Here is a 25,564-nt window from a genome sequence, read left to right on the forward strand (position 1 = left end):
TAATCAATCGGTGAATTCCCAAAGTTTTCCCTCAGGATGTTTGGTGTGAGGCCCTAGTCCATGCATTTCCTGACCTGTGCTAGTTGTTTTTCTTACCTAAGCAATAGGTCGTTTGGTTTGTTGTTGTTGTGTTTGTTGGTTTTGTTAATTAGTGTATCTCATATCATCATAGTTCTGATAAGAACCTTGCCTGGTTTAGTTTACTATTACTGTGTATCTAAGGGCACACTTGTACTGTTTTTAAATTCTTTTTTAGATTCTACAGAGCTGCCGAAGCGCCTTAGCCTGGACAGTTCCTCATCACTTGAGTCTCTGGCTTCTGCTCAGTCTATTTCCAACCCTGTACCACAGTACCAGAACCCACCGTTCTCTCCTACTTGTCCAGATGGCATCGCATCGGATGCCATTTCTGTGTATAGCCTGAGCTCCATTGCCTCTTCCATGAGTTTTGTTTCCAAGCCAGAGAGCGTGCTGGATGGTGTGGGACACAGAGGGCACCAGGACTATGAGAGGCCCAAGAACATCTATCCACATAGGTCTGCAGTGCAGAGCCAGTTGTCTCCACAAACCAGCGTGGTAGCCAGCAAAGATGAAGAAGAATATGAAGGTTTTTCTATAATCAGCAACGAGCCTTTGGCCAGTTACCAGGAAAACATAAAAACGAGATTTTCCCCCGACCACAAGCAGGCCAAAGCTGGTCAAACTGGTGGTGTTAAAGAGCCTGTCAATTCCAAAGGGAGCATAAGCACTCCAAATTCTCCTGTTAAAATGACTCTTATTCCCAGCCCAAACTCACCGTTCCAAAAAGTTGGAAAACTTGCAAGTTCTGATACTGGGGAATCTGACCAGTCTAGTACTGAGACCGACAGCACTGTCAAATCCCAAGAAGACAGTAATCCAAAGCTTGATCCTCAAGAGTTGGCCCAGAAAATCCTGGAGGAAACTCAGAGTCACCTCATTGCTGTTGAACGTCTTCAGAGAAGCAGCAGTCAAATAAGTAAGAGCAAAAATTCAGATGATGCAGTTTCCACCCCGGCAGGTATGTCTGCATTCAAATCATCAGAGACCAGTGCGTTCAGCAGGCCAGTCAGCTCGAGTCAGAAAAATCAGTCTTCACCTCTTGCAATTAAACCAAAGCCTCCAACAAGGAGTTCATCCCTTCAGAAAGTGAGTTCTGGCTATAATAGCCCCACAGCATCGGAGATGTCAAACAAAGATGGCACGGGCCAGTACAGCGGGCAGCCATCTCCAAGTTGTGATTCACATGGGTCCTTAACTGAGCAGCCACACTTTAAGCTCAAGTACCCCAGCTCTCCTTACAGCGCTCATATTTCTAAATCACCTAGAAATATCTCCCCAAGCTCAGGGCATCAGTCTCCTGCTGGCAGCACTCCATCGCCAGCTCTTTCTTACTCATCCACCGGCTCTGCTCGCTCTAGTCCAGCTGATGCTCCAGACATAGACAAACTAAAAATGGCTGCCATTGATGAAAAAGTGCAAGCGATTCACAACTTAAAGATGTTCTGGCAGAACAGCCCCCAGCACTCCAGTGGCCCAATAAAGATTCTCCGAGGAGCACCTGGTACAATGACTTCTAAGAAAGATGTCCTCAGCTTGCTAAATTTATCTCCACGGCACAGCAAAGAAGAGAGTGCAGAAAAGCTGGAACTGAAGGACCTTTCTATTGAGCAACACCTTGCTTCTCCACAGAAGAACCCTCCGAATGGACACAGACACCCTGAAACTACAAATGCAGTGACATCAGCTCACCCTCCATCTTCCAGTAGCACTGCGGGGACTGTACGCCCCATGAGGCTCCCATCTGGGAACGGTTATAAATTCTTGTCACCAGGAAGATTTTTTCCTTCCTCCAAATGTTGAAATGTCTCGAGTAACAACTGATGACTTCAAGTCTGGTTAAAGTATTTGCTTCTGCCCACTTGCCTTTATCGATACAGAACCACAGAATATTATCTAAGAAGCCATGGTCGTACCTTTGTCAATATACAGAAATGCAACAGATTGGCCCTCGCTGTTCCTGTGTAGGAACATGGGCCTCACACAGATGGGTTTTAGTTTCTGTTACCAGGTCTTTGGCCAGACTTGCTTCACAGGTTCTATGTAGCATTCTGTTTTTGCTGCAGCCAGTCCAGCGAATCTCTTTCTGTTCATAAAATGCTAGATTTTAAGCCACCACGTTGTATTTTTTATCCTCGCAGGAAGTTTTACAGCTGGCTTTTTATACAGAAATTATACATATCAGGGATTGGAGAGAGATGAGAGGAGGCAGAACTTCCATAAAGCATGCACGGGTTTCTGCCTGCAGCAGTGCAAGCCATTCCTCTGGTTGGTTGAAAGGCTGGCAGAGAGGAGGAGATAACACACCTCTAGGCATCTCCAGTAAGTGCTTAGCAAAACACAAGGAGTTGCTGACACTGCGACTGCATAGCAGTTCTCTTTTCATTGATAAATACAGTGACACAAAGACGAGAGGAGAGAGATGCCCCTTTCTAAACCCTGCATCCCAGGTAACTTCGTCTGGAGAGAAACCTCTCAGGTGACTTTCTGCTGGTTGATCTGCTCCCCAAGAATGTTTTGGGTATAGTGGGGAAAGGTGAGCCTCAGTGTGAGGTAGTGAGTCTGTGCCAGAGAGGTGAGCTCTGTGTTAATCAATGCTCTGATCTTTCTGGCACACAATGTTATCACAATGAAATCTTCGTCTTGGCAAGTACTGGGGCAGTACAGGTGTCTTCTGTCTGCTGAGTGTGTAAAGAAAAGGGTTACGGACACTGAGGCTCATAAAGTTGTTTTGTAGTTCCACATTGGCAGGAATGTGACATCAGTGTATGCGGTTTAGAAGTTACCCAGCCCAGTAAATCCTTCTCTGACCCTACTAAATGTTTACTAGTAGCTCAAGATGAGCACATCTGCAGGACCTTCCCCTGCTGTGGAAACAGGTTTCTTCAGGAGCAAGTACACCGGTGTCCACAGGCAGGATATGTTTGTGTCATTGGTAGGACACACGCATGAGGGAACGTGCAGACCAGCTGTATGCAGAACCTGTGCACCTTCTGATCTGTGGAGAAAAGAGAGCACCCCAGGGGTGATGTGGGAAAGACAGGAAGCTTTCCTAGGCTAGATGGCATTGAGGTGCTGTCAATCAAGTTGGAGGCTATTCTTTCTTTTAAGTGGCCATTAAATGTAGTGACGTAATCAGAATCAAAGTGATAATTTACATGCACTGAAAACTGTGGACATGAACTCAGCCACACTGTGCACTTAGATCCAAGCAGAGTATTTCACAGGCCGCGTGCTATGAAGTCGGAGCACTGGATCACCAAGGCTTTTGGTTTCTATTATGCACTCCCAACATTTGTCAAGTGATTGAAGGCTCATCACTTCACCTCTCTGTGCCTCATCTTCCCTGTCTATCTACATGGGGATAGTAATATTTACTTACCTACCTCACGGAGGTGTTGTGAGGCTTATTAATTAGGCCCTGAGTTTTAGAGGGATCTTAAGCCGACTTTCAGTCTTGCAGCTGACTACCTGAATGGTGAGTGCAGACAGATCTCCAAGCTGGTTAGGGGATCGTTGCTTATGCAGGTAATTGTTGCACTTATATCACGTCTGGATGCTCTTCTTGAAAATGTGGACCTGAGTATTTGTGACCTCGGGGGGATCTCGGGAGAAAAGAGTGATAGCAGGACAGAGGATTCAATTCTGATACCATGATGTAAAATTACTTAGGTTCTACTTAATCATGGCGCACGTATGACATGCTTGCTATGAGTATATTCTGGAAGCCACTGATGTTAGGAGAATGATTTCCTTTTTGCTATTGCGAGAGATTAACATAAGCTCTAATCAGACACATCAGACTGTGTAGTTACAGTCAGCTAACGAGAGATGGATGGTCACAAGTTTCAGTGCAAGAAAGACAAAAAGAGTAGTTCTTCATTTACTCGTATTATGCAATGTAGCAAAAGAAAAAAAAAACCAAGTTGACTAAATGCATTCAGTTTGTGCGATTCAAGTTACTTGTCTGTATACTGCATCTGTCTGAGATGGTGTGGTGCTAGATACTGTCTTTCCATCACTAGGTGGGGTACTTTGGAATAGAGGGCCAAAATGAGTCAGTACAGCTCCAGCACGTCAGGTCGGTGGTGACTGCTGATGGTGCAGCTTGCCGTGGTCACACAACTGCTGAGGGACTCGGTGTGACTTGCTCTGTTTCTGACCAGCATAACTTCAAACGACATCCCAGGAACACCCAGGATGGAAGTGGGCAGCTTTTTATGTATAGCAACAGCAAATACTCCCTGTAGTGCTGCATAACATGCTGAAAATAAGCCTCTTTACTGTAGTTTACATCCGTAGCTAAAGGCTCTTTATTCTGTGGAAATTCTATCTTGTCATTTTGGTACAACCCTTTTTCGTGCTGCCAGTCGGTTTCGTACTGGCTTCAAGTTTTCAGAAAGAACTAACTCGGGGTGGGGGGGGTGATGGTTCTTCTGTTGGTGGTTTATTTTCTAAGGGGAGGGGTGTGTTAGAAGCAGGGAGGGGTCGGATGTTCAGTGTTTGGGAAATCGGTGTTGTATAAATACGGAAGTTGGGTGTCACTAGAACAAGTCTCTTGAGAAGTTGATTTCCATGGACTTGGCACAGGGCACTTCCATTGGCTTCACGAGAGCCGTCAACATGCATGCTTGCTTATGTCCGGGAGACACTTCACACACCTTGTGCCTCACTCCTCCACCCCCAACTGAGAAACAACCCCTTTGTGAGGAAAAAAACAACCAGTTTGATCAGGTTTGCCCAATACGTGGAGAAATTCAGGAAATGAAAATAACATGATATTCTCTGTTTGGTATTAGAATTCCTTCTGTGGCGTTTAAATGCATTTGTCGTTGTTGTATTTGTGCATGGTACAAGTGACAACACTGCTTAATACAGTGAGCAATAAGAGTTAGGTATTACCCACTTTCACACTCAACCTGCCACATGCAACAATTCCCTGGGGCCGTGGAATGTACTTTAGTTTGGTTTCATCCCATGTGTTTTACTGTGAGATACTTGATATTTTATTGGCTATCTGCGGCTGAAACTAAAGGGGAACAGTAAACAACCTCACGGAACAAGATCCCGTTTAATTTGGTTTTGTTGGTTAGCCTGAACCCTGGCCTGCTACTGGTTTTCCTTCTTTTTAGTCATACCCTATTTAAGTAAGGCAAAAAAATGACTGAAGGGTGCTATAGCTGTGCACGCCAGTCTTGGCCACGCTTCCTCTCGTTAGGTCAAACTTGTTCTGTGACCGTCTCTTTCACGTTGCAGAACAGAACCATGTGCACAGAAGATCTGTGAATCTGATAGAAAACACTGGTAGTTTCAGGCTAGGCGATAATAATGGATTTGAGCAGTTCTGGGTTCATTGCATTGCCGTGCAGTCCGGAAAGGCTGCAAATGTGTATGGAAAGCTTCGCCCCATGGTTGCAGAACTCTTCAGAAGAGCATTGAAGATGGTAACTCAGAGGACTGTCAGCAAAGACTCTTCCAAGCAGCAGCCCTTTAGCACTTGCTCTCCATGTATGCAGTGTTAGCCACGTTTGGCCTATACGGACATTTTTGTAAATTAAAACTCTGTTTCCAGACAGCATTAAACTTTTTATATTATGAAATTTACCATGTAAAAAGATTTTCATATTTTTTATTGAAATTGCTAAGGCATTTGGCCTTCTTCCTTTGTGATTTCAGTGTCTATTAAAGCATGAGTTCTCTCAGTTCTCTGGTCTCTCGCTCTAGGACAGCATTGCTAACAACCTTGTTGACACACAGCTCCCTGTCCTGGCAGCCAGGACAACCGTCCTCAACTTCTGCTGTGCAAACGAGGGGTCTTTTTAGAAGAACTTTTTAGCAGAACGTCATTTTCCTCTGCAAAATGATGACTGGAAATTGCTTTTCCTTTTCCTAGTAGGTGATGGGAGCATCAGCCATTTGCTCACTGTTATTTTCTACCCAGCACCAAAAGGACACGTAGGCTTGGAAGGAGCGTCAAGAATCACCTCGTCCCATCGTTGCTCCGTGGGAGGACCAAGTGCCAAAGGTACGATCTATATATTTACACCACACCTTTTGCCAGTTAGAACACGCTTACTGAAATCTTTGCTCCTAGTTCATTGTATCAAAGTGTTAAACAGCTGCTGTTAAAAACGGTTCTATCATAGAAGGACAAGGAGGGGCCTGGGAAGATGTGTCAGAGCAAGAGCAGAGCCCACAAGGGGCCGGAGTCCAAACAGATCTTGGATAGCAGGACACCAGCAAATAGAGGAGCTGTGCTGCTAAGCACACCGTGCACCAGCAGAGCCCATAGTGCAGCTGCATTTGCAGGCCTGCAGCGATCTGCACGCACGGGATGCAGACGATACCATAGCGTGGGACGATCTGGGTATAAACAAAGAGAAGAAGGGGTTTGGGTGCAGCATGGCTGAGCAAACAAGGATTAACGTGTCCATATGGCAAAGGACCGCAGCCCTTCTCCTGCCGGGCCGGGGCGGGACGGCGCGCTGTGATTGGCTGCCGGCGGGTGAGGTGGAGGCGCCGCCGTGAGTCACGTGCCCTCGGCTTGGTGGCGGCGGGCGCATGCGCTCCACGCATCGCGCCTGCGTTCACCGTTGTGGACCGGAAGTAGGAGCGCACGGCCCGCTGGGGGAGGGGCTTCCTCCGGAAGCGCGCCGTGCAGAATGGGCAGGCGCCGCCGGTCGCGCGTGCGCAGTACGGAGCGGTGCGGGGAAGATGGTGCTGATCAAGGAGTTGTAAGTGCGGGAGGAGGCAGCGCTTCGAGCCGCGCGGGGATGAACGGCGGCCGGGGAGCCGAGCCGAACCGAGCCGAACCGAACCGAACCGAACCGTGCCGATCGGCTGCGGCCGGGTGGGGCCGATGCGCGCTGGGCCTCCCTCGGCTCTGCCGCGCCGGAAGCGTCCGGCCCAACCCAGCGCAGGGCCGCGATCTCCTCAGTGTGAGCTCCTCAGTGTGAGCTCCTCAGTGTGAGCTCCTCAGTGAAAGCTTTGAGGCCCCGGAGGCGGCTGTTTTAAGCCGTGCTGATGCTCCTTCCTGACCGTGTTTATTACAGCTCACGTCTGTCGCTGAGACCTAATAGTTGGTTGTACTGATTTTTCCTTTTTTTTTTTTTCCCTCTTTCAGCCGAGTGGTTTTGCCGTGTTCGGTACAAGAGGTATGTCCTCATCTGACCTGTTGTGGCTCTGGGGGGAGGGATGGGAAGATGGCGACGTGTTCTTTAAGTCTGACTGCCCTGGATCCAAACGTTTCCTGCGCCGTGCGGCTGGGCTGTGCATCAGGTACGGTGTGTGTGTGAGCCTCCAGGCAGAGCTAAACCTGTTGCAGGTCAGTGAATTTGAAAGGAGGCAGATCCCTGCAGTGTTCAGTTGTTTCTGAGCCACCCCGTGGCTTACGAGCCAGAGAAGAACATTGTGCAGCTGTGCCCTGCAGGAGAATTTTCCTGCTGATGGAGGCATTCAGTGACCCCAAAGCTTTTCCTGAAGGCAAAGGTAGGAACAGTCTTCTGAGATCTGAAGGCAGCTGTTTAAATGGTCCCCGTGAGGGTGGAACCTGATTAGTTAAAAGTATTCATCTGGTGCTGGAATTCAATCGTTTCCAAACCTCGTTAACAGAAAAACTGTATTACTTTTATTTCATTAAGAAGAATTTCTGTGCTTTGCTTTTAATATGGGACAAATGAAGGGTAACGGATGCAGTGTGCCGTAACATCGTGTTGCGTTGAGGTGAAGGAAGAGGTGCTTAGAGGTGTGTTTTGCCCCATAGTCACGCTGTCAGAAATGCTTCTTTTCTTTTTCTTCCCTAATTTCATTGTGCTCCTACTGCCGGTTCTACGCATTGACCATTTCCTCTAACTTCAATATTGAAATTTCACTTTTCTTGACTTCCCAGTATCAAGTTGGTCAGCTTTATTCGGTGGCAGAAGCCAGCAAAAATGAAACAGGAGGCGGCGAAGGAATTCAAGTCTTAATAAACGAGCCTTATGAAAAAGACGATGAGAAGGGACAGTATACTCACAAAATCTATCATTTAAAGAGGTGAGGAGAGCAGATGTTGGTCGGGACCAGCTCCGTTAACGTCTTTGCAGTTACCTGCATAAATCACATCAATTCTTGTTTTTCACAGTAAAGTTCCTGGTTTCGTAAGAATGATTGCTCCAGAAGGCTCCCTGGTGTTCCACGAGAAGGCCTGGAATGCATATCCTTACTGTAGAACAAGTAGGTAACGGCTTGTGTCTCGTGCTGTCAGTGTTTAGGGGTGGTCTTAAATGGTTTAGGAGAAGAGTGGCTGCCATCAAGTAGAAAGTTCGTGTTGTATTTTAACGTTGTGTTTCTGAGATCTCCTGTTTTGAAGTGGTCTGCTATTGAAAAGCAGCCTTAAGAGTGCAGTGTCATTAATGCCAGACTAACCCCGCACTCCTTGAGTGTAGAACAGAAGCTGTTAGAAACCAAGTAATTTCTGTACATCCTTCTAGTCTGTTTGAATGAGGTGACTGCTTGATTGAAATATTCCTAACTGTGGCAGCTTTAAGATAGGCTCTGTTCTGTTCTTATTGAATAGTTGGAAGCACTATTATAGTAAGCTTCCTAATTTAAGGCTGGTAAGTTTGTGTTCTGCTGCAGCGTGCTGACTGCATGCACCAAAATCTTTTGGACTAACACTTTGATGTAGTCATTGTATGCAAGGCTTTTCAGAAACAATCATATCTGATAACGCTTTTGTTTCTTTTTCAATTTCATCCCGCATGTTTCCAATGACCAGTTGTGACGGTGAGTGTTTGAATTGCTCTCAGTGCTGCGCTGCATTGCTCTGAACTGCGTGTTATTTGTTAGGAATGCTACAGCTGACTCCAGCAAGCCAGTCTCAGCCACGTACCTGTGGGTACCTGTGCCTTGTGGGGGTTCCTGGCACAGGACAACTCGTTGCTTTGTCACTACTTGGCTATAATTGGGGAGAACTGTAATTTGGCAAAGAAATGCTCTCATTTTTTACATGAACTCTTGTATCTTTGCTTACTGCTACGGCTCTGTAACGTCTGTCTTGTTAAGGCATGCCAAGAATAGGAGGCTAAGTCAGCTTTTTCTATAGTCTCGAATGTGGGAAGAGCAGTGAAATAATCAGTCCCTGAAATCTTTTTTTTCCTGTAATGTGAAATACTGCCTCAGTTAAGATGGGTTCACTGAGAAGTGGGCTGGACCATTTTAGCTGTGGTGTTGGGGTTTTTGCTGTTTAAAATGTGTGGTAAGGAGGTCAGCAAGCCTTCATTATCCCATGTATCCATTTTGGTAGTCGGTTTGAGGAAGCTTGTATGTTTAATGTTAAATTCCCCTATCTGTTTGCACGCAGACTTGATTTAGATCCTCACCCCGAGGGTACAGCATAAGGTGCTGCAAACACATTGCTGAACTGTTGGCTTCTTTCCCTGCAATGTGTGTGCTCACTGATGTCTGCTTTCCTAGTTCTGAAGTTAGAAGTGTTCTGTGCAAGGCTTTAGATATACTGTTTGGTAGTAACTAGACCTTGGCGGTCATCATTGTGCTATACGTTAACATCTGCTCTTTGTTAGCTGTCACCTCAACCTCTCGGAATGGTCTCATTAATGAAACTGTATAGAATTTTGTCATCTTTGTTGCAGTATTCATTTAAAATGCTGTGAATGTACAATTTCAGAGCTGAGGAAGGGGGATACTGAGTGACAGCACTCTTACTTCTATTTGTCTGCACCAATCTGGGCTTACCAGTAGGGCTGCTTTCAATGGAGTACTTGGTGCTGTAGCTGATTTCTTGCTCTTAGAATCACTAAGGTTGGAAGAGACCTCCGAGATCACTCCATGCAGCCGCCCCATTCCCACCAGTGCTGCCCACTTCGAGGCAGGTTCTCATTGTACCTTTTGTGTGCAGAAGGGGCTGTTTATAGTTTAAATAGAATGTCTGCTAGTCAAGACTTAGCTTTATTGCTTTATGCAAATGTGAATTTACACATATGTAAAATATACCTACGCTGTCTAACTAGAAGTTAAGGGTGAGCATAATGAAACTCATGTTTTTTGTTTTAATTCTTATAGAATGAATACATGAAAGATGACTTCTTCATAAAGATTGAGACCTGGCACAAACCCGATCTGGGGACGTCAGAGAACGTGAGTTGGGATTTGAATACCTAACATTAGTCATATTTTCCTAGTGCTTTCAGCCAAATAAAGTCTTCCATATCCAGTAATGGCGGATAATCACCGTATAACGTTCAAAGTCCAACCAGTTATCTACATAGAAAGTGTTACTCACATCCATCTGCAGTGGTTGGGGTTTTCATCTGGAGAGCTACAAAAACAAGAGGAATTGTCGTTATTTTTTAGTGCTGAGGTCAGTGCAGGTGCATATCCCATGCATTCATCTGAAACACAGGCTAACTGTATGAAGGCCAGAAAAAAATAGACAAACTGCATAAGGTTTGCAGCTTTGTCAGGTGATGGCATCAAAACCATTCCTTTTTCTTTTGCAGGTGCACAATTTAGATCCAAACACGTGGAAGAGTGTTGAAGTCGTCCATATTGACATTGCAGATAGGACTCAAGTAGAACCAGGAGTAAGTAAATGAACGGGCTGATGTTGGGGTACGGTCATAACGTGCTGCTCATTCTGTCAGTGCTTTCTGTTTGTTGTGAATGAGCTGGAAGTGGTATGGGTTTTATCCAACAGATAAAATGATCTCAAATTGAATAATTCTTTCCTGTGTTTCATGTTTAGGAATTGTGTTTATGATTTTAAATTGTTGAGTGTGACTCTTAGTTACACAGTGAAAACGTGTGAAAGTCAGTGGATTGTTGGCACAGCTGGAGTTTTTATTTCCAGCTGTAGATAAAGTAATTGATTAGATGGAGCAGGCATCCGTGTGCTCATCTCAGTGTGTGAAGCCAAGAGCAAGAACCTACCCGAGCTGTCCTGCATGAGAGAGAGCAATATTTCCACCAAGCACCTGTTGTGCTTCTGCTGCTACTTTTTGATTAGAAATTCCTTTTCGCCCCCACCCCCATCCTTCACTGTGGTTCAGTCAATCTCAAGTGGAACCATCAGGCTTTGCCTCTGAAAACTGGACTTCAGCTTTAAACTTCTTTTATCAGAACCATTCTCAAGAAATGAACTTCTCACCTCTTCTGAAAGCCGTGAGGATGCTCTTCTTGATTCCTCCTTATTGCTTGATTTGGTGAACATAAGCATCCTGGATACAGCCAGAAATCTCTCTTTAGGAGACTGTGATCCTTTTCCTGAGTGTTTAAAGTTGAATATCTTGATATAAGAAGGAAAAAAAATTAGGAGAGATTTTATCAGCCATGGCACAGGGTTCAGTGCAGTTGTATGCCGAAGAGGAGCGTGTGGAGTGGTGGAAGCTGGCTGCTGGATGAAGAAGAGAGGGTGGCAAAGTTTAGTGCTAGGAAAACACGCTTTAGTCTTCTCTTTTCAATTGTTCTTTGCACAGAAAATATGTTGATGCCTTAAATCTGGTAGTGTTTAATTTCACTGAAGTAAATACCCAAAGAGATGCATTATCTGCCACGGTGGGATTTCGCTTGTAGGGCAGCATTTCAGCCTGTGATAGTGAGTTGGTTAACAAAACAGACTGACAATTCAGAGGAACAGAATGGGAACTGTGTGATTGATCTGAGTAAGATACGTTGATTTTACATGCTGGTTTACACAACTTTAGAGGGCATCTTCACTGTAAAGTGCTTGTCCTAATTACTCACTTACACCAACACTGGCCTGTTTGTGTCCACGTGATAATTTTGTGTTGGTTTTGTGCAAGCAGCTGTTCTTGAAACTATTTGTTGTTTTCCAAAAATAAATACTTGGTTATTTTACACTGTGGGGAGAGGACTCCTTTGTAGGGAAGTAAAGGAAGGAGGGAAGAGGCCACAGTGGTTTGTGAATGGGAAAGCCATGTTTCATAAACTGCTGTTTCTATTGCTAACATAAGTGTATAACCTGCACTGCTGCTTAACGGATGTTTAACGGGTGTGTGAAAATACACCCTTTGGAGAACCTCCCTGTAAACCACATTAAATATGTCTTACCTATTTTAATGCAGCGAGGAATTGTTTTGCTGCCCCTTGTTCTTTCAGGCATTCCTTATGACCTTAGAACTGACCTGGCAGGTGAATGTATTATTATTAGTTTTCCTTGATCTTACATGTTTGCTCTGTTTGGAGTACTGTTAGGGAACAGCACTGCTTATGCTCTATGCCCTCTTGCAGTGCTGTGTGCCGTGGCCTGCCTTTATGTTGCAGTTTCCTTTGTACTGAAGACTGACAGATGGTGGTATGCTAAAAGAAGCCGTACTTTTGGCTCAGGACCAAGATCCATCTAACCCAGTATCCTGTTAGTGGCCAGTAACAGTTACATGTGGAAGGATAAGGCACTTGGGAAGCCTAGAATACAAAAAGCTGAAAGGTTGCCTATCTATGGAAAGATCACTTTGTGTTTAAAGGACTTCCAGAACCTGTGGTTACATCTGGTCCTTTGGTAGGAACTTCCATCCCCACAAACACATCTAGTCTGTTTTGAAGCTGTTTACAATGCTGACCTTCGTATTACTGCGAGTTCAGTGCAGTGTTGGTTGGTACAGAGACAGCAGCACACACCTGCCTCATTCAGTTCGTTCTGTGTGGGGAAAACAGAATTCCCTTTTGATACTTTCTGCAGAATTCTTCTTACAGATTTTGACCCTGCTTCCATTGTCCCCCCCCACCTCCTCTCCATCACATCCCTCTCAGGTCTGCTGGCTCTCCGTCCATCTTCACATGGAAACCATTTCATATGTGGAAGTCTTTGAAACTATTTTCATTATCCTTGCTTTTTTTCCCTCTCTTTTGAATATTTGATCTACAGAATATCAGAACTATAAATGTGGAATGGTTTAATACAGAGTCTCAGGTCACCTCTTAGATTTCTATGTTCTCTTCCTTTTGTAGTGGGTCCTAACTCCATTTTTGGCCATAGCAAAGTGCTTTTAGGTTCAGGTTCACAGTAGAACCCATCATTGTGTGGGTATCCTTGGGTCTGACTTCCACCACCTGATTCAGATTTACGTTTCCATTTCATCCCTTAGACATTCCATTTTGCAGAGTGCTGACTTTGAGTATCACGTCACTGTTTTGTTAGATGAACTTTTATCTGCATGTAGGTCCTACTGGGAGTTCCCCATGGGCTGGCATCCTTCTCACGCCACTTATTTGCCCCCTTTCTTCAACAGCTCACTGTTGGCCAGCAGAGAAGTCTCCTAGACCCAGACTGGTAGTCTCTTCTGTTGTGAAAGTCTGAGCTTTCTGGCCTTTGTTTTATTTATGTGTTTATTTTTTGTCAGAAAGAACCCAATTGTGCTCCTTTGGATAACAGGATGACGGAAGGAAGCAAGCTGCACTTTTTAAAATACAATTTTGGTAAAAGTTTGGATAAATAAACTCAAGATGTGCCCTTGCATTCAGTGATTGAACCTCGGCCAAAGCATTGTGGTGTGACAATTACTTCAGTTTCAGAACTGCAATCAGCAGAAATACAAAAAGCAGTGCGTTTCTTAAAGGTACTAATGACATGCATATGCTAACTTGTGCTTGTCTAAGTATGTATAGAAATAATTTGGCCAACATCTGTGGCTTTCTTCAGGTATGGATTTAACCCTGGCCTCTTAATCGTCTCCAGCGAACAATCAAAGTCGCTTTATGTGGTTTGTATATAAAAATCACTTCCCGGGAGAATAAGACTTTTTAAAGAGTAAGCAGAATTGAACACTCAGCTCACATCACAGGAGTCTACGTTTTTGGAAGCAATTTGTATGAAAGTGGAGCACAGTGAAAACAAAGAAATTGAAGTCAGATTTATGGCTGTTTCTGTACAGTGAAGAAGTTGTTAGATGTCTTCTTCTAGGTCGTACTGGATCATTTTATTGCATGAAACAGTGTTCTAAAAGTCCAATTTTGTGTAGGGCAGCCAGAGTATTTAATGCGTGCACTAAGAGCAAGAGATATGGGTGTCTGTGCACTGGCAGGGGGGTTGGAACTTGATGATCCTTGGGGTCCCTTCCAACCCAAGCCATGCTATGATTCTGTGATCCCCCTGGCTTTGCATCTTCAGTAAGTCTAATATCATACAGGAAACTTTCTTTTGGAGTCTGTAAAAGAATTCTAAAAGTTTCTTAAGTGAAAGAACTGTTTTTCTTTTTTCTGAAAGCAAAGCAGATCTGCCCCTGTTTGGACTTGATTTGTGGTGTGATAGGCTTTATAAAGTTCATTATTGGCAGTCCAGAAGTGTAGTATCGTGTGTTGTATTGGTAACAGTCTTGCTACGTCTTGTCTGCATCATACACCTCTTAGGTTATCTAAGAAGGAAATGTTTATTTTGAAGAAGTAAGGGAGTGCTCAGTCAACTTCAGTGTGGTTTCTGGGGCTTCAGGCTTGTTTCATTTTGGTGCTCAGGTGAGGCAGGTGTGTGAGCATATGGGCTGCTGCTGGTGCTCAACTGGTGGGTGGTCACTGGATGAGAAGGAAAAGAGGAGCCACCACCTGGTGATGTTATTCCCACTACCCTGATGCATCCTGGAGTCACTTTTAGCCTTGGTAGGCAATGAACTGTGAAGAAACACCTGAATTGAGGGTTTGTTGCAATTATTACTTTATTGGTCGTGGTTCAGTCAAAGTCTCTATTGCGGTTTGTTGCATTCATGCGTGCTGAATTGCGGGTTTAAGCAGGAAGTACATATGAAACAACATCTTATCTATTTCTTCAGAAAGGATTTTTACTTCTCTGTGCTCTTACTCAGCTGCGTCGTGCTTGCCTGACTTGTTTTCAGGAGAGCTTCGGGGCTTTTTAGCTGTAATATTTCTTCCAACTGCTGCCTGTTTTTCTTCCTAAGAAGGACTTGTTGCTGTCAGGAGTTAAGCACTTGCTGCACAAGATATTTTCCTTAAACTTTGCAAAGAACTGTTGTTTATTTGTACTCTGGCTCCAGTCCAGTCGACTTGCTTGCATTGCTGGTAGGGTTTGTGTGTTGTGAGTTCCTACAGCGCTCTCTTGTCCCACGTATTCAAGCGTGTATATGTTGTAGTTTTTAATGTGTTCATTGTATGTCTTTCACCTTGTTGACTGCGGTGAGGTTTATGCTGTTGGTCCCTCATGCCCTCAAATGCAGTGTGGGAGTGTGGGCTCTCCCTTGGAAGACTCAGACACTTGCACGAGGAAATGGGGCTTCATCTATTGCTTTACCTACGACAGATTAAAATACAGCAGCTCTTGTGTTCAATGATTCCGTTTAATACATCACCATCCCAAACCAAGCTGCAGTGCTTCCACAAGGAATTAGCAAACAAACAAAGTGATGGTTAGGAAATTGTTGATGTGTTGCAATAGTTTGATGCCTTTTTTTGGTATCTTCTGTTCTGGTGTTTGAGTGGGGTTGTTGACAGGCAGAAATAACCAGTATTTTAGAACAGGAAATGTATTCATGTAACCCTAAATATATTTCTTACTGGTGATTTACCTGTAGAGAAAAGCTCCTTTGGTGTTTGTTTTTTTCCAGGCAGGGATTGTTTAAATAATACCTATATATAGGCATAAGGTGAAGCCTTCAAAATGTGCTGTGGACCTGAGGATCGGAGCAGATTGCAGCTGTCTTCACTCACAGTGTCTGGAAACCACTAATGGGATGAGAAGTCTGCAGCTGGTGGCAAGCAGTGTGGCTGTGCCCCTGTGCTCACCTTGTTGGCTCCTAAAGGAGCTGGAGTGCTAACGAGGCCAGCAGGCTCGTGCCCTGTGCTGTGCTGTGCTTTGCAGCTGTAATTGGGAGTTAGGGCTCTGTTCTGTATGCCATGCATGTTGTACGTGAGGGAATACTGCTCTTTTTGATGCTCGTAAAAAGGATGTGCCTTATTCCAGTAAAATCAGAAATGAGTGGGGCTTTCCTAAATCACAAACGTTGCTGTCATTCTGGGGTGGGCCTGCATACACGTGTTGCTGGATTGTCAATGTTAACATGCAATGCTTGTTCTGAATCCTCAAATTACTCCTGTGTGGTGGATAAAGAATTCTCTTAGTACCTGTGGGAGTGCCCTGCTAAAGCTGCCTGGCTATTATTCGGGCTCATTGTATAAATATATTGTTTCAATTTAGAGGGAAGAATAGAAGAAAATGCTGTTTTGTGGTCACGATGAAAATATATCCACTAACAGTGCGGTTGAAGGTCTTCTGAATCGTGCTTCTAGGAAAGCCGAACCATTTCTATATATTTAAGTGATCTGAACATCTATTAGTGCTTTCTAAATCCATTAACTGGTGGGTGTAGTAGTTTTCTTAGGCACATGTTTCCCATACGTCCTGTAAACCATTTAGTCCTGAGTACGAGGTCTGGGGGTTTCTAACCTGTCCTAATTCCCAAATAAATGTCTCTCTGAAATAATCACTTCCATCCCCCTCATCAGTAAAAGGAAACTATTCCATACACTGCGAGCATTTCTCATCTCTCAGCTCTGTTGCTGATGGCTTTGTATGCTGCGTATGACTGACCTGGTAAGTAGTGATGCCCATTCTGTAATGCAGTGCCAGAGGAGCTGTTGCCTTGTGCTCACTCTGTGCCTTGGCCAGCAGTGTGCCTTGCAGGCTGGGGTCAGCCAGGTCCTGACGTCTCAAGTTAGTTCGCTCATGTCTTCTTCACTCTCTGCTCTGATTGATAGCTCAGAAGTGGACAAGTGTTGCGGTTTGGGAAAAAGTCAGCATTCTGATTTCAGTGTTATTCCTTTCCCTACCAAAAACTGTTTATGAACCTGAAAGGATGGTGCCTATGGCACACAGTGCCCAGCACAGGGAAATTGGGACTGAGGAGGGGTCTTGGGGTGCTGTTCTGCTGTAAATACATCAGGAGCAGCACTGGTGATGGGCAGCAAGCAAGCAGGTGTGATGGAGTTTTCCACTCCAATTTAAACCAGACTAAAAACCTGTTCCACTCACTGCTCCCAGCTATGGGGTGGATCAGTTTGGTTGCCATGAGCAGGAGCTTTGTTGTGGCTGTTTCTTTCTGACGCTCAGGGCTGTTTGTTTTTCTATTATAGGACTACAAAGCTGATGAAGACCCTGCGTTATTCCAGTCAGTTAAGACTAAGAGGGGACCTTTGGGGCCAAACTGGAAGGTAATAAGAACTGATTTTGCAGCCATATAAAGTGTCATCAGCATAGAAAAAAACAGTTTGCCTGTTCCATAGAGACCAGCATTAGTGGTGTTAGTGCTAGAACAGAGGGCATACATTTAATGTTTCTGTTCTTGTGCATTCAGTTTAAGTTCCAGATGTATTAGTAAGCAAAGTTACTGTCTGCTGCTTGGTCAGTATCAATACTAAATCAAAGCAGTGCAAATTAAATTGGGGGAATGTTATCTGTACTCAGGGCTGACCTGTGAATAAATACGCTATGATGAATTACATGCTGGTTCCAGACACTGAGTTTTCCTCCTTTTACAGCTGTTTGTAAAAAACCAAACAAGTAATTCCCCTCTGTCCTTGGATCACACAGCCCCACATGGGCCTTTCCCACACCAGCCTTGTGCTCTTTCCCTCAGGAGGAAGCAACCAACATCTCAAGCAGAATACAGACCTGTGTTCTTCCCATAGTACTGCTTGTTATTCACATGCAGAGGTTTGGGTTAAGTTGCTTCCCTATCTCCCCCTTAATCTTCCTCTTTTACAAGGCTTGGAGTAGCCTAACATGCTGTGAAGCAAAAATAGGACTCATTTACTTCTGATATGTAAATTTGGCTGCATGAATTATAGGAAAAACAGTGTCTGTGATCTTATGGGAGCTTCCAACCTGTTTGGAAGTAGAAGCCATGGTAAGAAAATAGGAATAGGCAGTCATGGCGGATGTCCCCTGCATTTCCCTGCAGTTAATTCTGCTGGGGACCCTTCTTTTCCACAGAGTACTGCAGCTCTAGTTTCCTGCTAACCATCTCTGAAGTGGAGCTTTTATTGCCTACCTGTTGCCCACTGATGGGAGGTGCTTCCCTATCTCTAGCAACAGCCAGGAAGTCTGTAATTCACTCAAAAATGAATATGCAAATTATGCCACGCAGCTAGAAATGATGTCTGTGTATGAGTAAGAACACACCCTTCTGCCATCATCTTCAGGAAGGTGAGGGAGAGAGGAATAGGGCAGAGCATGCCACGGTTTGATTCCTTTCTGTAGTATATGGACAAAGCAGAGCCAGATTGAGTTTGTTTTGTGTTTTGGTGAGAAGTGAAGCTCAGGGGTGACGGTGTGATTTTTATGATCTGCATGTTTTTCTGGTTGCGTTTTCCACCATTCTGCTGAGAAAATTGATACAGCTCACGTTAGAATTGCTTTCGGGTAATAGCCCCAGAAGTAGAAAATAATTTGGCACTAGCTGTTGTAATTAAGCTTCATTGTCCTCTCAGGAAGTATATTGCAGTGGAAGTGATGGAATCAATGCTAAAACTTAGAATATATATTTGCAGCATTAATGGAATTGTCTTATAGATATATAAGGTAGCTGTAGATGTAATTCAGTTGTTTGTTAATCCCTGTTACTCTTTCTTGAGATTAGTGCAGTCATTTACTAAGATGTAGAGTAATATTAAATGAGTTTCACTGAGATCAGTCCTAAAAAAGAACCTTTCCAATTATCCCTAAACAGAAGGAGCTGGCAACTGATGAAGAGTGCCCTAAAATGTGTGCTTACAAGTTGGTGACGATTAAATTTAAATGGTGGGGACTGCAGAACAAAGTGGAAAACCTTATACAGAAGGTAAGTGCTCCATGTTCAGAGTAAAGAACTGCAATTGCTGTGCTGGTGTGTGGCAGGATGCAGACCTACTATGTGATGTTTTCTTATCCTCTTAAAGCAAGAAAAAAGGATATTTACCAACTTCCATCGCCAGCTGTTCTGTTGGATTGACAAGTGGATCGATCTGACTATGGAAGACATCAGGAGGATGGAGGATGAGACTCAAAAGGAGCTGGAAGCGGTGAGTGCGCCTTCTGGCTGCTGTTTGTGTGCTATCTGTAGTGAAGCCATTTAGTGTTTGGGTACTCAAGCATATTACGTTTTACCCACTCCCTTGTGTGCATTTGGGCAATTGCTGATGAGCATTTTAGCCCCTCTAGTGGCTCTCCTGTGCAGACCCGTGCACTTCTGCATGCTCCGCTGTGGCAGGCTGGAAGTGGCTGTAAGGTAAACGTTCCTGATGTCACTAAATCTGGGATGCCTGCATTGCCTATCTATTTACCTGTGCTCTCACGCTCATTGCTCAAAATCACCTTTCAGTATTTATTTATTTTTTACCGCTTCTCAGAGCCATCACTGATTCCTTATTGTCTTGCTTTGGTTCATTTGTAATCATTAGACCTGGTTACTTTTCCTCTCGAAGCACGTTGTGCAACGTTCATGTACAGATCACATGACAGCAGCAGCGCTCATCCTCGATAGCTCAGCAAAACTGAGAATCGTACTTGCAGAAAGGAAGCCAGCAAAATTAACAGGCTTATCAATGCACGTGCTTCAGTGGCTGTGAGGATCAGGTATATATAGTTTAATCCATCTTTGGACTGATGTCTGGAAGGAAATCCATCCGTTGGCTACGTTCAGTCTGCTTTCTTTTAAGAGGTAGAGGAGCATCATAGACTGAGCCAGAAGCCTTTTCCAGTCTGTTTCCAGAGCATGGCCTTTGACGTGAGCCTTTCACACTTTTTAGTCCTCCAGTTTGTGGAGCCCATTCTGTTCCCTTCCTGTTTTGCTCGTTACTTTATGTCCAAAACCTCTTCACCTTGTTGCTTTCTTTCTTGTCTTGTCTTGGTGCTGTCAAGACACGATGTACCTTCATCTATCACTTGGTTTTTTTGCATGGATTTCAGCTGCTGGCCATATTTAAACAGACTGTCTCATTGTTTTGGCTCACTGTCGACAGTGGTTTTGGAAGTGCTTTTTGTGGTGGGAGCTTAGCACGTCTTTTCTTTTAGAATCAAAACTAGCTGTAATTCTTCTGTCCCCACTTGGTGTTTGGTTTTTATCAGCAGTGTGGAAATTTGGGGATTTGGAAGAGGTGTTTTTTTCGCTGTTGGTGCTAATCGGTAGGTGATGTGAGGCGGTAAAACCACCTTTTCATGTCGCTGGAGGGATAGTCTGCCCTGGCAGCTCCTGTTGTAGATCTGGGAAGAATGAGTCCACCCACTGTTGCAAACACTGCACTCTCTCATTGGCACCGGGGGTATTTCTGACTATGGAAAGGTGTTCTCTCAGTTCACACGGATTTCCTATCCTTGTTTTTAAATGTCAAACCTACTTACTTACTGTTTCTTGTTCTGCAAAGCGGTGCAGTTAGTTTGTTCCAGGTAGCTCACCACAAGATGTGAAGTGTGTTGCTTTTTGCAAGAGTCACATTTTCACGCTGCTAACACAGCTTTTCTGCGTGTGTTGTGAGAGGAATGGGCACCTTCTGCTGAAATACTTCGCTTTTTTCCTAACTGTTTAAATAGAAGTTTGTTTAAATAGGTGGCCTGGACTACTGGGAAGTGTAGAGGTAGAGTGTCTTATATAGTGACTAGAGTATCTTCATGCTTCCTTCCCTGCAGAGAAATAGCTTTGACACTGCTCTGTTATGCAGTGTGACAGTGCTTAAGCAGAGACAAGTGCAAGAAGCAAGCGTGGTGACGTTGGCAGCATTGCATTTCCACAGCATACATTGCTGTCTTTCACTGTTCCCTCTCTCTCCAACACCCTTTCTTCATTCTACTTTCAGTTGCTCTTTCCCTTTAGATTTTGTGGATGTTTCAGGTCTTTTGTTGGTCCCTTTCTTCATCTTCAGTCACTATTTATTGTCAGGATCTCAGCTTTGTTACTTTTTTGTTGCTCTGTGACTCCTCACCTGTGTTCCTCCAGAGTTTCTCAATGCCAGCCCATCTTTCTCATCTATTTTTTTTCTATCACGTAGTGGTTTATGCATCTGACTCCTGGAGGTGAGGAGCACCTGTGGCTCATTACATACACATCAGCTAATCACTGCATAGTAGGAGAACATAGGAGAGCATCTGACCCTGCCAAAAGCGCTGTGGTACACCTTGTGTCCTTAAGCATTTCCAACAGGGTGGCTCTGAGGCATCATAGGCTGATAAAAATCTAAGGAGCATCATTTACAGCTGCTGTGTGGTTCCCAGACATCCCTCACCCCAACAAACCTGCTCTGTGTACCCGGCCTCCCAAAGCCTTCAGCTAAAGCTGGGTTTGGTTTTGGTCCTGACCAGGGAAAGTAGCCTTGGCCATGACGATTGTGACTTCTCTCTTACTAACCAACAGCATGAGAGGTTCTTTACATGGTAGCTCACAGTTTTATTTTACGTTTAGATGCGTAAGAAGGGTTCCGTTCGAGGCACATTGGCTGCTGACGTCTAGAGGAGTTCTCTGTAGGTTCTGAGGCAAATCAAGCTGTGTAAGTCAACTGCTGGATGGAAAAGGAGACTGATATATGTATGGGAATTGCTGGCAGAACGATACCAGATAATGCTCCTGGGCCTTGAGCTCCTTCCTGTTTGAGAACCTTGATGTGATCAACAGCTGGAGGAGACGTTTTATGTCCAGGGGACATGAGAGACCTTCTCTGCACACAACCACTGTAAAAACAGCCACAGGTGCTTGGTCTGTTGGCAGAATGCCTTACACCCTGGCCATAGAACCTGCATGACCCGTTGTCATCACTGTGCTGGCTCTGAGATCTGAAGCCTGCAAATAATTTCCTGGGCACATCCTGCAGGACTCACTATCCTGTGATATGTGGACTTAATCCACGTTATCGAGGGAAACTTTGGCCTGTCGCCTTTAAAGCACGTTAACTTCTTAAAATCCAGTTCCACGTGGACATTTACAAATACTAAACTGCATAGAAATGGCTACTGCAGAAAGAAGCATTTCCTGAGATTGGCAAAGTTCTGAGTATTTGTGTCTATTCATGCTGGTATTTCCCACTGTGACTGCTGAAGTGCCACAGGTGCCATCCCAGTGGCACAGCAGCTGTAAAGTCTGCTGTTCTGTGTGAGGGCCCTGAGACACCTTGCATTGCTTTGCTCTGAATTGCTCGGTCTTGGTGATGCTGTGTCTGCCCTGCCCTGTCGTAATTGGAGGTTAATTAAGTTACCTGTTTGACACTTGATGTTTCAAGGAGCTTTTAATGCTTATCTGTGTGTTTTCTTTCTCCGCAGTTACGTAATCAAGGCCAAGTCAGAGGAACAAGTGCTGCCAATGATGAATGATGATGGATTTAACCGTCACATGCAGTGTTGCATTACAAACGTGTGTGTGGATGCATGATTATTTGTATATAATTATATATACGCACATGCATACTGAAGGGGGTTGTTACAGTGTCTCCAGGGTACCACTATACCTGTCCTCAGCAAAGATGCAAAGGAAACTGCTTTCATTATGTATACCTGAAGCAAATAAAAATCAACTGAGTAGAGTCATTTAAAGGTTGAATTAACGGCAGAATTCTATTAACTGGTATGTTTCATGAATGTCAATACTGGACCAATTTTTGCCCTATTTTTTCCACCTCCCCCCCTCCCCGTTCTGAGTCACTCTGCTACACCTCGGCCCCGTCCCATTGTAAAGAGATGGATTCAAATAAGTTAACTTCAATTTTGTGTCTTCCCCGTGTGGATAATTTTTGCAATAGGAACAATGAATGTATTTATAGCTATTTATTGCCGGGTGGTCGTTATCCTCTAGTCAAATCCGAACGAAGTCGCTCACAGTGGAAATTGGAAGACTTAAGTTTGACCCAACCCTTACCCACCGGTCACAAAGCAAAAACAAAAAGGGGTTTTATTGGACTTTTGTACATTGAGACGCAAATGGGTTTTTTTTCTTCATTAAAATTGGCAAGATTAAGGAAAAACGGCTTGTGATTTCTAAACTGCTTGCGGTTTGAAACTCTCCAGAAGCAGCTTTCTAGAGCAAGAAGATACATCGAGTACCTCTTCAACACGCTGTGCCAGCAGAGGCAGAGACCTCCTCTAACCTAATACTGATAATGAAAGTGCTGTTTTCCAGAGGTTCCCTTTGGAAGTTATGCAAATTGTCTTGATTTCACACACATCACACAATGGAATAGAACGGTGATTTTTTTAGCTCTTTTCATGTTGAAAATACACTTTAAAAAAAAAAAAAAAAAAGAAATGTATACTTTCAGGTATGATGAAAGTTTAAATTGTAGCATCTTAACGTGTTTCTCTGATGTTTGTCCGTAGATACTCGAGAAGCAGTGTAATAAATAAAGACAGCCGGCGATAGCTCTCACATAGGAAAACATCTTCAGCGTTTGTTCAGATATGGAGGTAGAGCATCTCATCGACATGTAGTACCAGAATGCTCGCTAGATCAGAAGCCAACTGTTTTAGAAACACTAGTTAGGTAACGTTCTATTGCTGCCTGATTTCCTCCCGGTACCCCCAGTAACCTCGGTAGGACCAGCCTTGCTTAAGCTTCCATCTTTATAATATCACTTCCATTCTGTTTTGAACCGTTCTTTTTTACTCTGCTTACTGAAGGAGCGATCCGATTTCTCCTCCGTGTCAGTGACAAAATCTGCCTGAACTTGAAGCCAGGTGAGCACACCTTCTGCTGCCAGGGTTGGGCAGCTCTCCTGGGTGCTTTCATCCTCCCTGCTGCAAAGTGTGGGGGGTTCTTTGCTTTCCTTCTCTGGATGAGCAGTTCAATGGATATTTGTGACAGCAGGAGGTTGGTTTTGTAAATAGATGTACATGCACACACTTAACAGCTCTGCTGCAGGGAGGGCTGTTGCAAGCCTGGAAACTGAAGGGCTCCTTTCTCTTTCCAGTGGTAGAATACGAGCCTTGCTATCACGTATGGGACTCGTAACACAAACAGAGGGAAATGGGCCCTACAAGTTCAGAAATATGGAACTAGTTGTGAAAATCCGAGAGAATCTTGTAGTGAATGTAAAATGTTTAGTTTACTTTGGCAGACTTTGGTGTGACCTACAGCAAAACTCAATGACATTTCAATAAATTTGATGATAAAACGCTTTGTCTCTTGTCTTAGGTATTAGCAGTTGTGGTTTGCTCGTGAGCTGGTGCTTAGCTGTATTGGGCTGTGTAGGAAGGTAGGAGTCATCTATGGATGTACTATGGTGTTGTGAGCTCAAATGTGTGCTTGAACATTAGCAGCAGTGGGGCAAAGGTTGGATCAGGTGTTTGGTTTGGGGTTCTGAACAAAGTAACTCCCAGCTGGAACCTTGTGGCCATTTGGAGCATGGAGAAGGTGGTTTTCTTCCTCTGTGCATTATGAATGTCTGTTTCAGTGTGCCAGGCTAAGCAATTTGCAGACACTTCCATGTGATCTGCTTGGAACTGAGCAGTGCTGTGGTTGTGGCTGTCTCCCTGTGTTACAGGTGCTGCTAATCCTGTATCCTATCCCTGCAAGGAAAGCATGGTCCCGCTGTGCAGACAGAATGGCCATCAGTGTAAAAGCTTCTTATATCCAACCTCATTCTCCCCTCTTTGAAGCCATTTCCCCTTGTCCTATCACAGCAGACACATGCGGCATGGCCGAGCCCTGTATGCCAGGCAGGCTGTGTGCCAACAGGGAAGCAGCTTTGACTCTGGGTGGGTTTCTGCTGCTGAGGTAGTTCCTTCTGCTGCTATAAATCGAAACTTGTGCGGCTCCTTTTTGTCAATGCAAAATTGAATTTTCTCTCTCTTTTTTTTTTTTTCTGTTGGTTTTTTTTGTTGTTGTTGTTTTGTTTTTACTGCTCAGCTTGTTGAAGTTCCAGATGGCAAACCAACGTGAAGCAGCGCAAGTGCAACATGGTTTCGTTCTAATGGGTATGTAAACACGATATTTATTCACTGCAGTAGACTGCTGTGAACCATATTCGGCAGTAACCTTTCCAACCCATCGCTTGGCTGCATGTTAAGAGCGTGGTCTGAATGGACTCATGCAAGGACTGTGTGTGTTTCATTGGGAGCAACAGGGAAGCACAGAAGCTTTTTGCTGATACAACATTATGAAAGAGGGATGTATGAAGATAACGTGCTGCTCGGTGAAGGTATTGCTATTTTTCATGTGATTTATCCCCAAGTTTTTGACTGATTTACACCGATGAAGGCGGCATGCCATGCTTTGTGCTGCGACTTCCCCTCTTTGTGTGTATTTGTGTTGGGAGGTGGAGCAGGCGGTGCTCGGACTGCTCCGATTTTAAGGCTGCACCATAAACTTTATCACAATAGAAATGTAAATAGCATTCAGTCAGTTAGAGGGTCTTCCTATTTCTTGAGGAGCCAGGAAATGCCAGCTCGCAGAAGTTTCTAATTGCTAGAAAACATATTCAAGCCCTTTCAGCCATGGATTTTAAAACAAATATCACCTGGGGACTTCAGCACTTCTGAATGCTCAGAGCTGACACTGAACCATGGCCCTTATTA

The 25,564-nt window shown here is 44.4% G+C and overlaps 2 protein-coding genes across 4 annotated transcripts in view; both read left to right on the forward strand.

Moving 5' to 3' along the window:
* The window catches only part of TTC28 (tetratricopeptide repeat domain 28), a 120,367-nt gene extending 114,593 nt beyond the window's left edge, over positions 1 to 5,774 (forward strand). For all 3 annotated transcript variants that reach the window (XM_072350894.1, XM_072350895.1, XM_072350896.1), the window contains one exon: positions 257 to 5,774. In XM_072350894.1, coding sequence (XP_072206995.1) covers positions 257 to 1,881 — 1,625 coding nt within the window. In that variant the 3' untranslated portion in view covers positions 1,882 to 5,774. The remainder of the gene's footprint in view (positions 1 to 256) is intronic.
* A 939-nt stretch (positions 5,775 to 6,713) lies between these two features.
* PITPNB (phosphatidylinositol transfer protein beta) lies at positions 6,714 to 24,157 on the forward strand. Its single transcript, XM_072351129.1, has 11 exons — positions 6,714 to 6,812; positions 7,202 to 7,232; positions 7,967 to 8,112; positions 8,201 to 8,292; positions 8,837 to 8,844; positions 10,141 to 10,215; positions 10,578 to 10,661; positions 17,170 to 17,247; positions 18,765 to 18,875; positions 18,973 to 19,095; positions 22,319 to 24,157. The coding sequence occupies exons 1-11, from the start codon at positions 6,793 to 6,795 to the stop codon at positions 22,367 to 22,369; spliced, it is 819 nt and encodes a 272-aa protein (XP_072207230.1). The 5' UTR covers positions 6,714 to 6,792; the 3' UTR covers positions 22,370 to 24,157.
* Positions 24,158 to 25,564: the final 1,407 nt, after the last annotated feature.

This window comes from Excalfactoria chinensis, chromosome 16 (assembly GCF_039878825.1).
Source record: "Excalfactoria chinensis isolate bCotChi1 chromosome 16, bCotChi1.hap2, whole genome shotgun sequence".
In the NCBI taxonomy this organism is placed as follows: domain Eukaryota; kingdom Metazoa; phylum Chordata; class Aves; order Galliformes; family Phasianidae; genus Excalfactoria; species Excalfactoria chinensis.

Bases quoted from the DNA above. Each gene is read 5' to 3' on its own strand.
- PITPNB (XM_072351129.1), top strand. From the start codon at position 6,793: ATGGTGCTGATCAAGGAGTT. The intron at 6,813-7,201 runs GTAAGTGCGGGA...TCCCTCTTTCAG, and splicing joins ATGGTGCTGATCAAGGAGTT to CCGAGTGGTTTTGCCGTGTT. The intron at 7,233-7,966 runs GTATGTCCTCAT...TTGACTTCCCAG, and splicing joins TGCCGTGTTCGGTACAAGAG to TATCAAGTTGGTCAGCTTTA.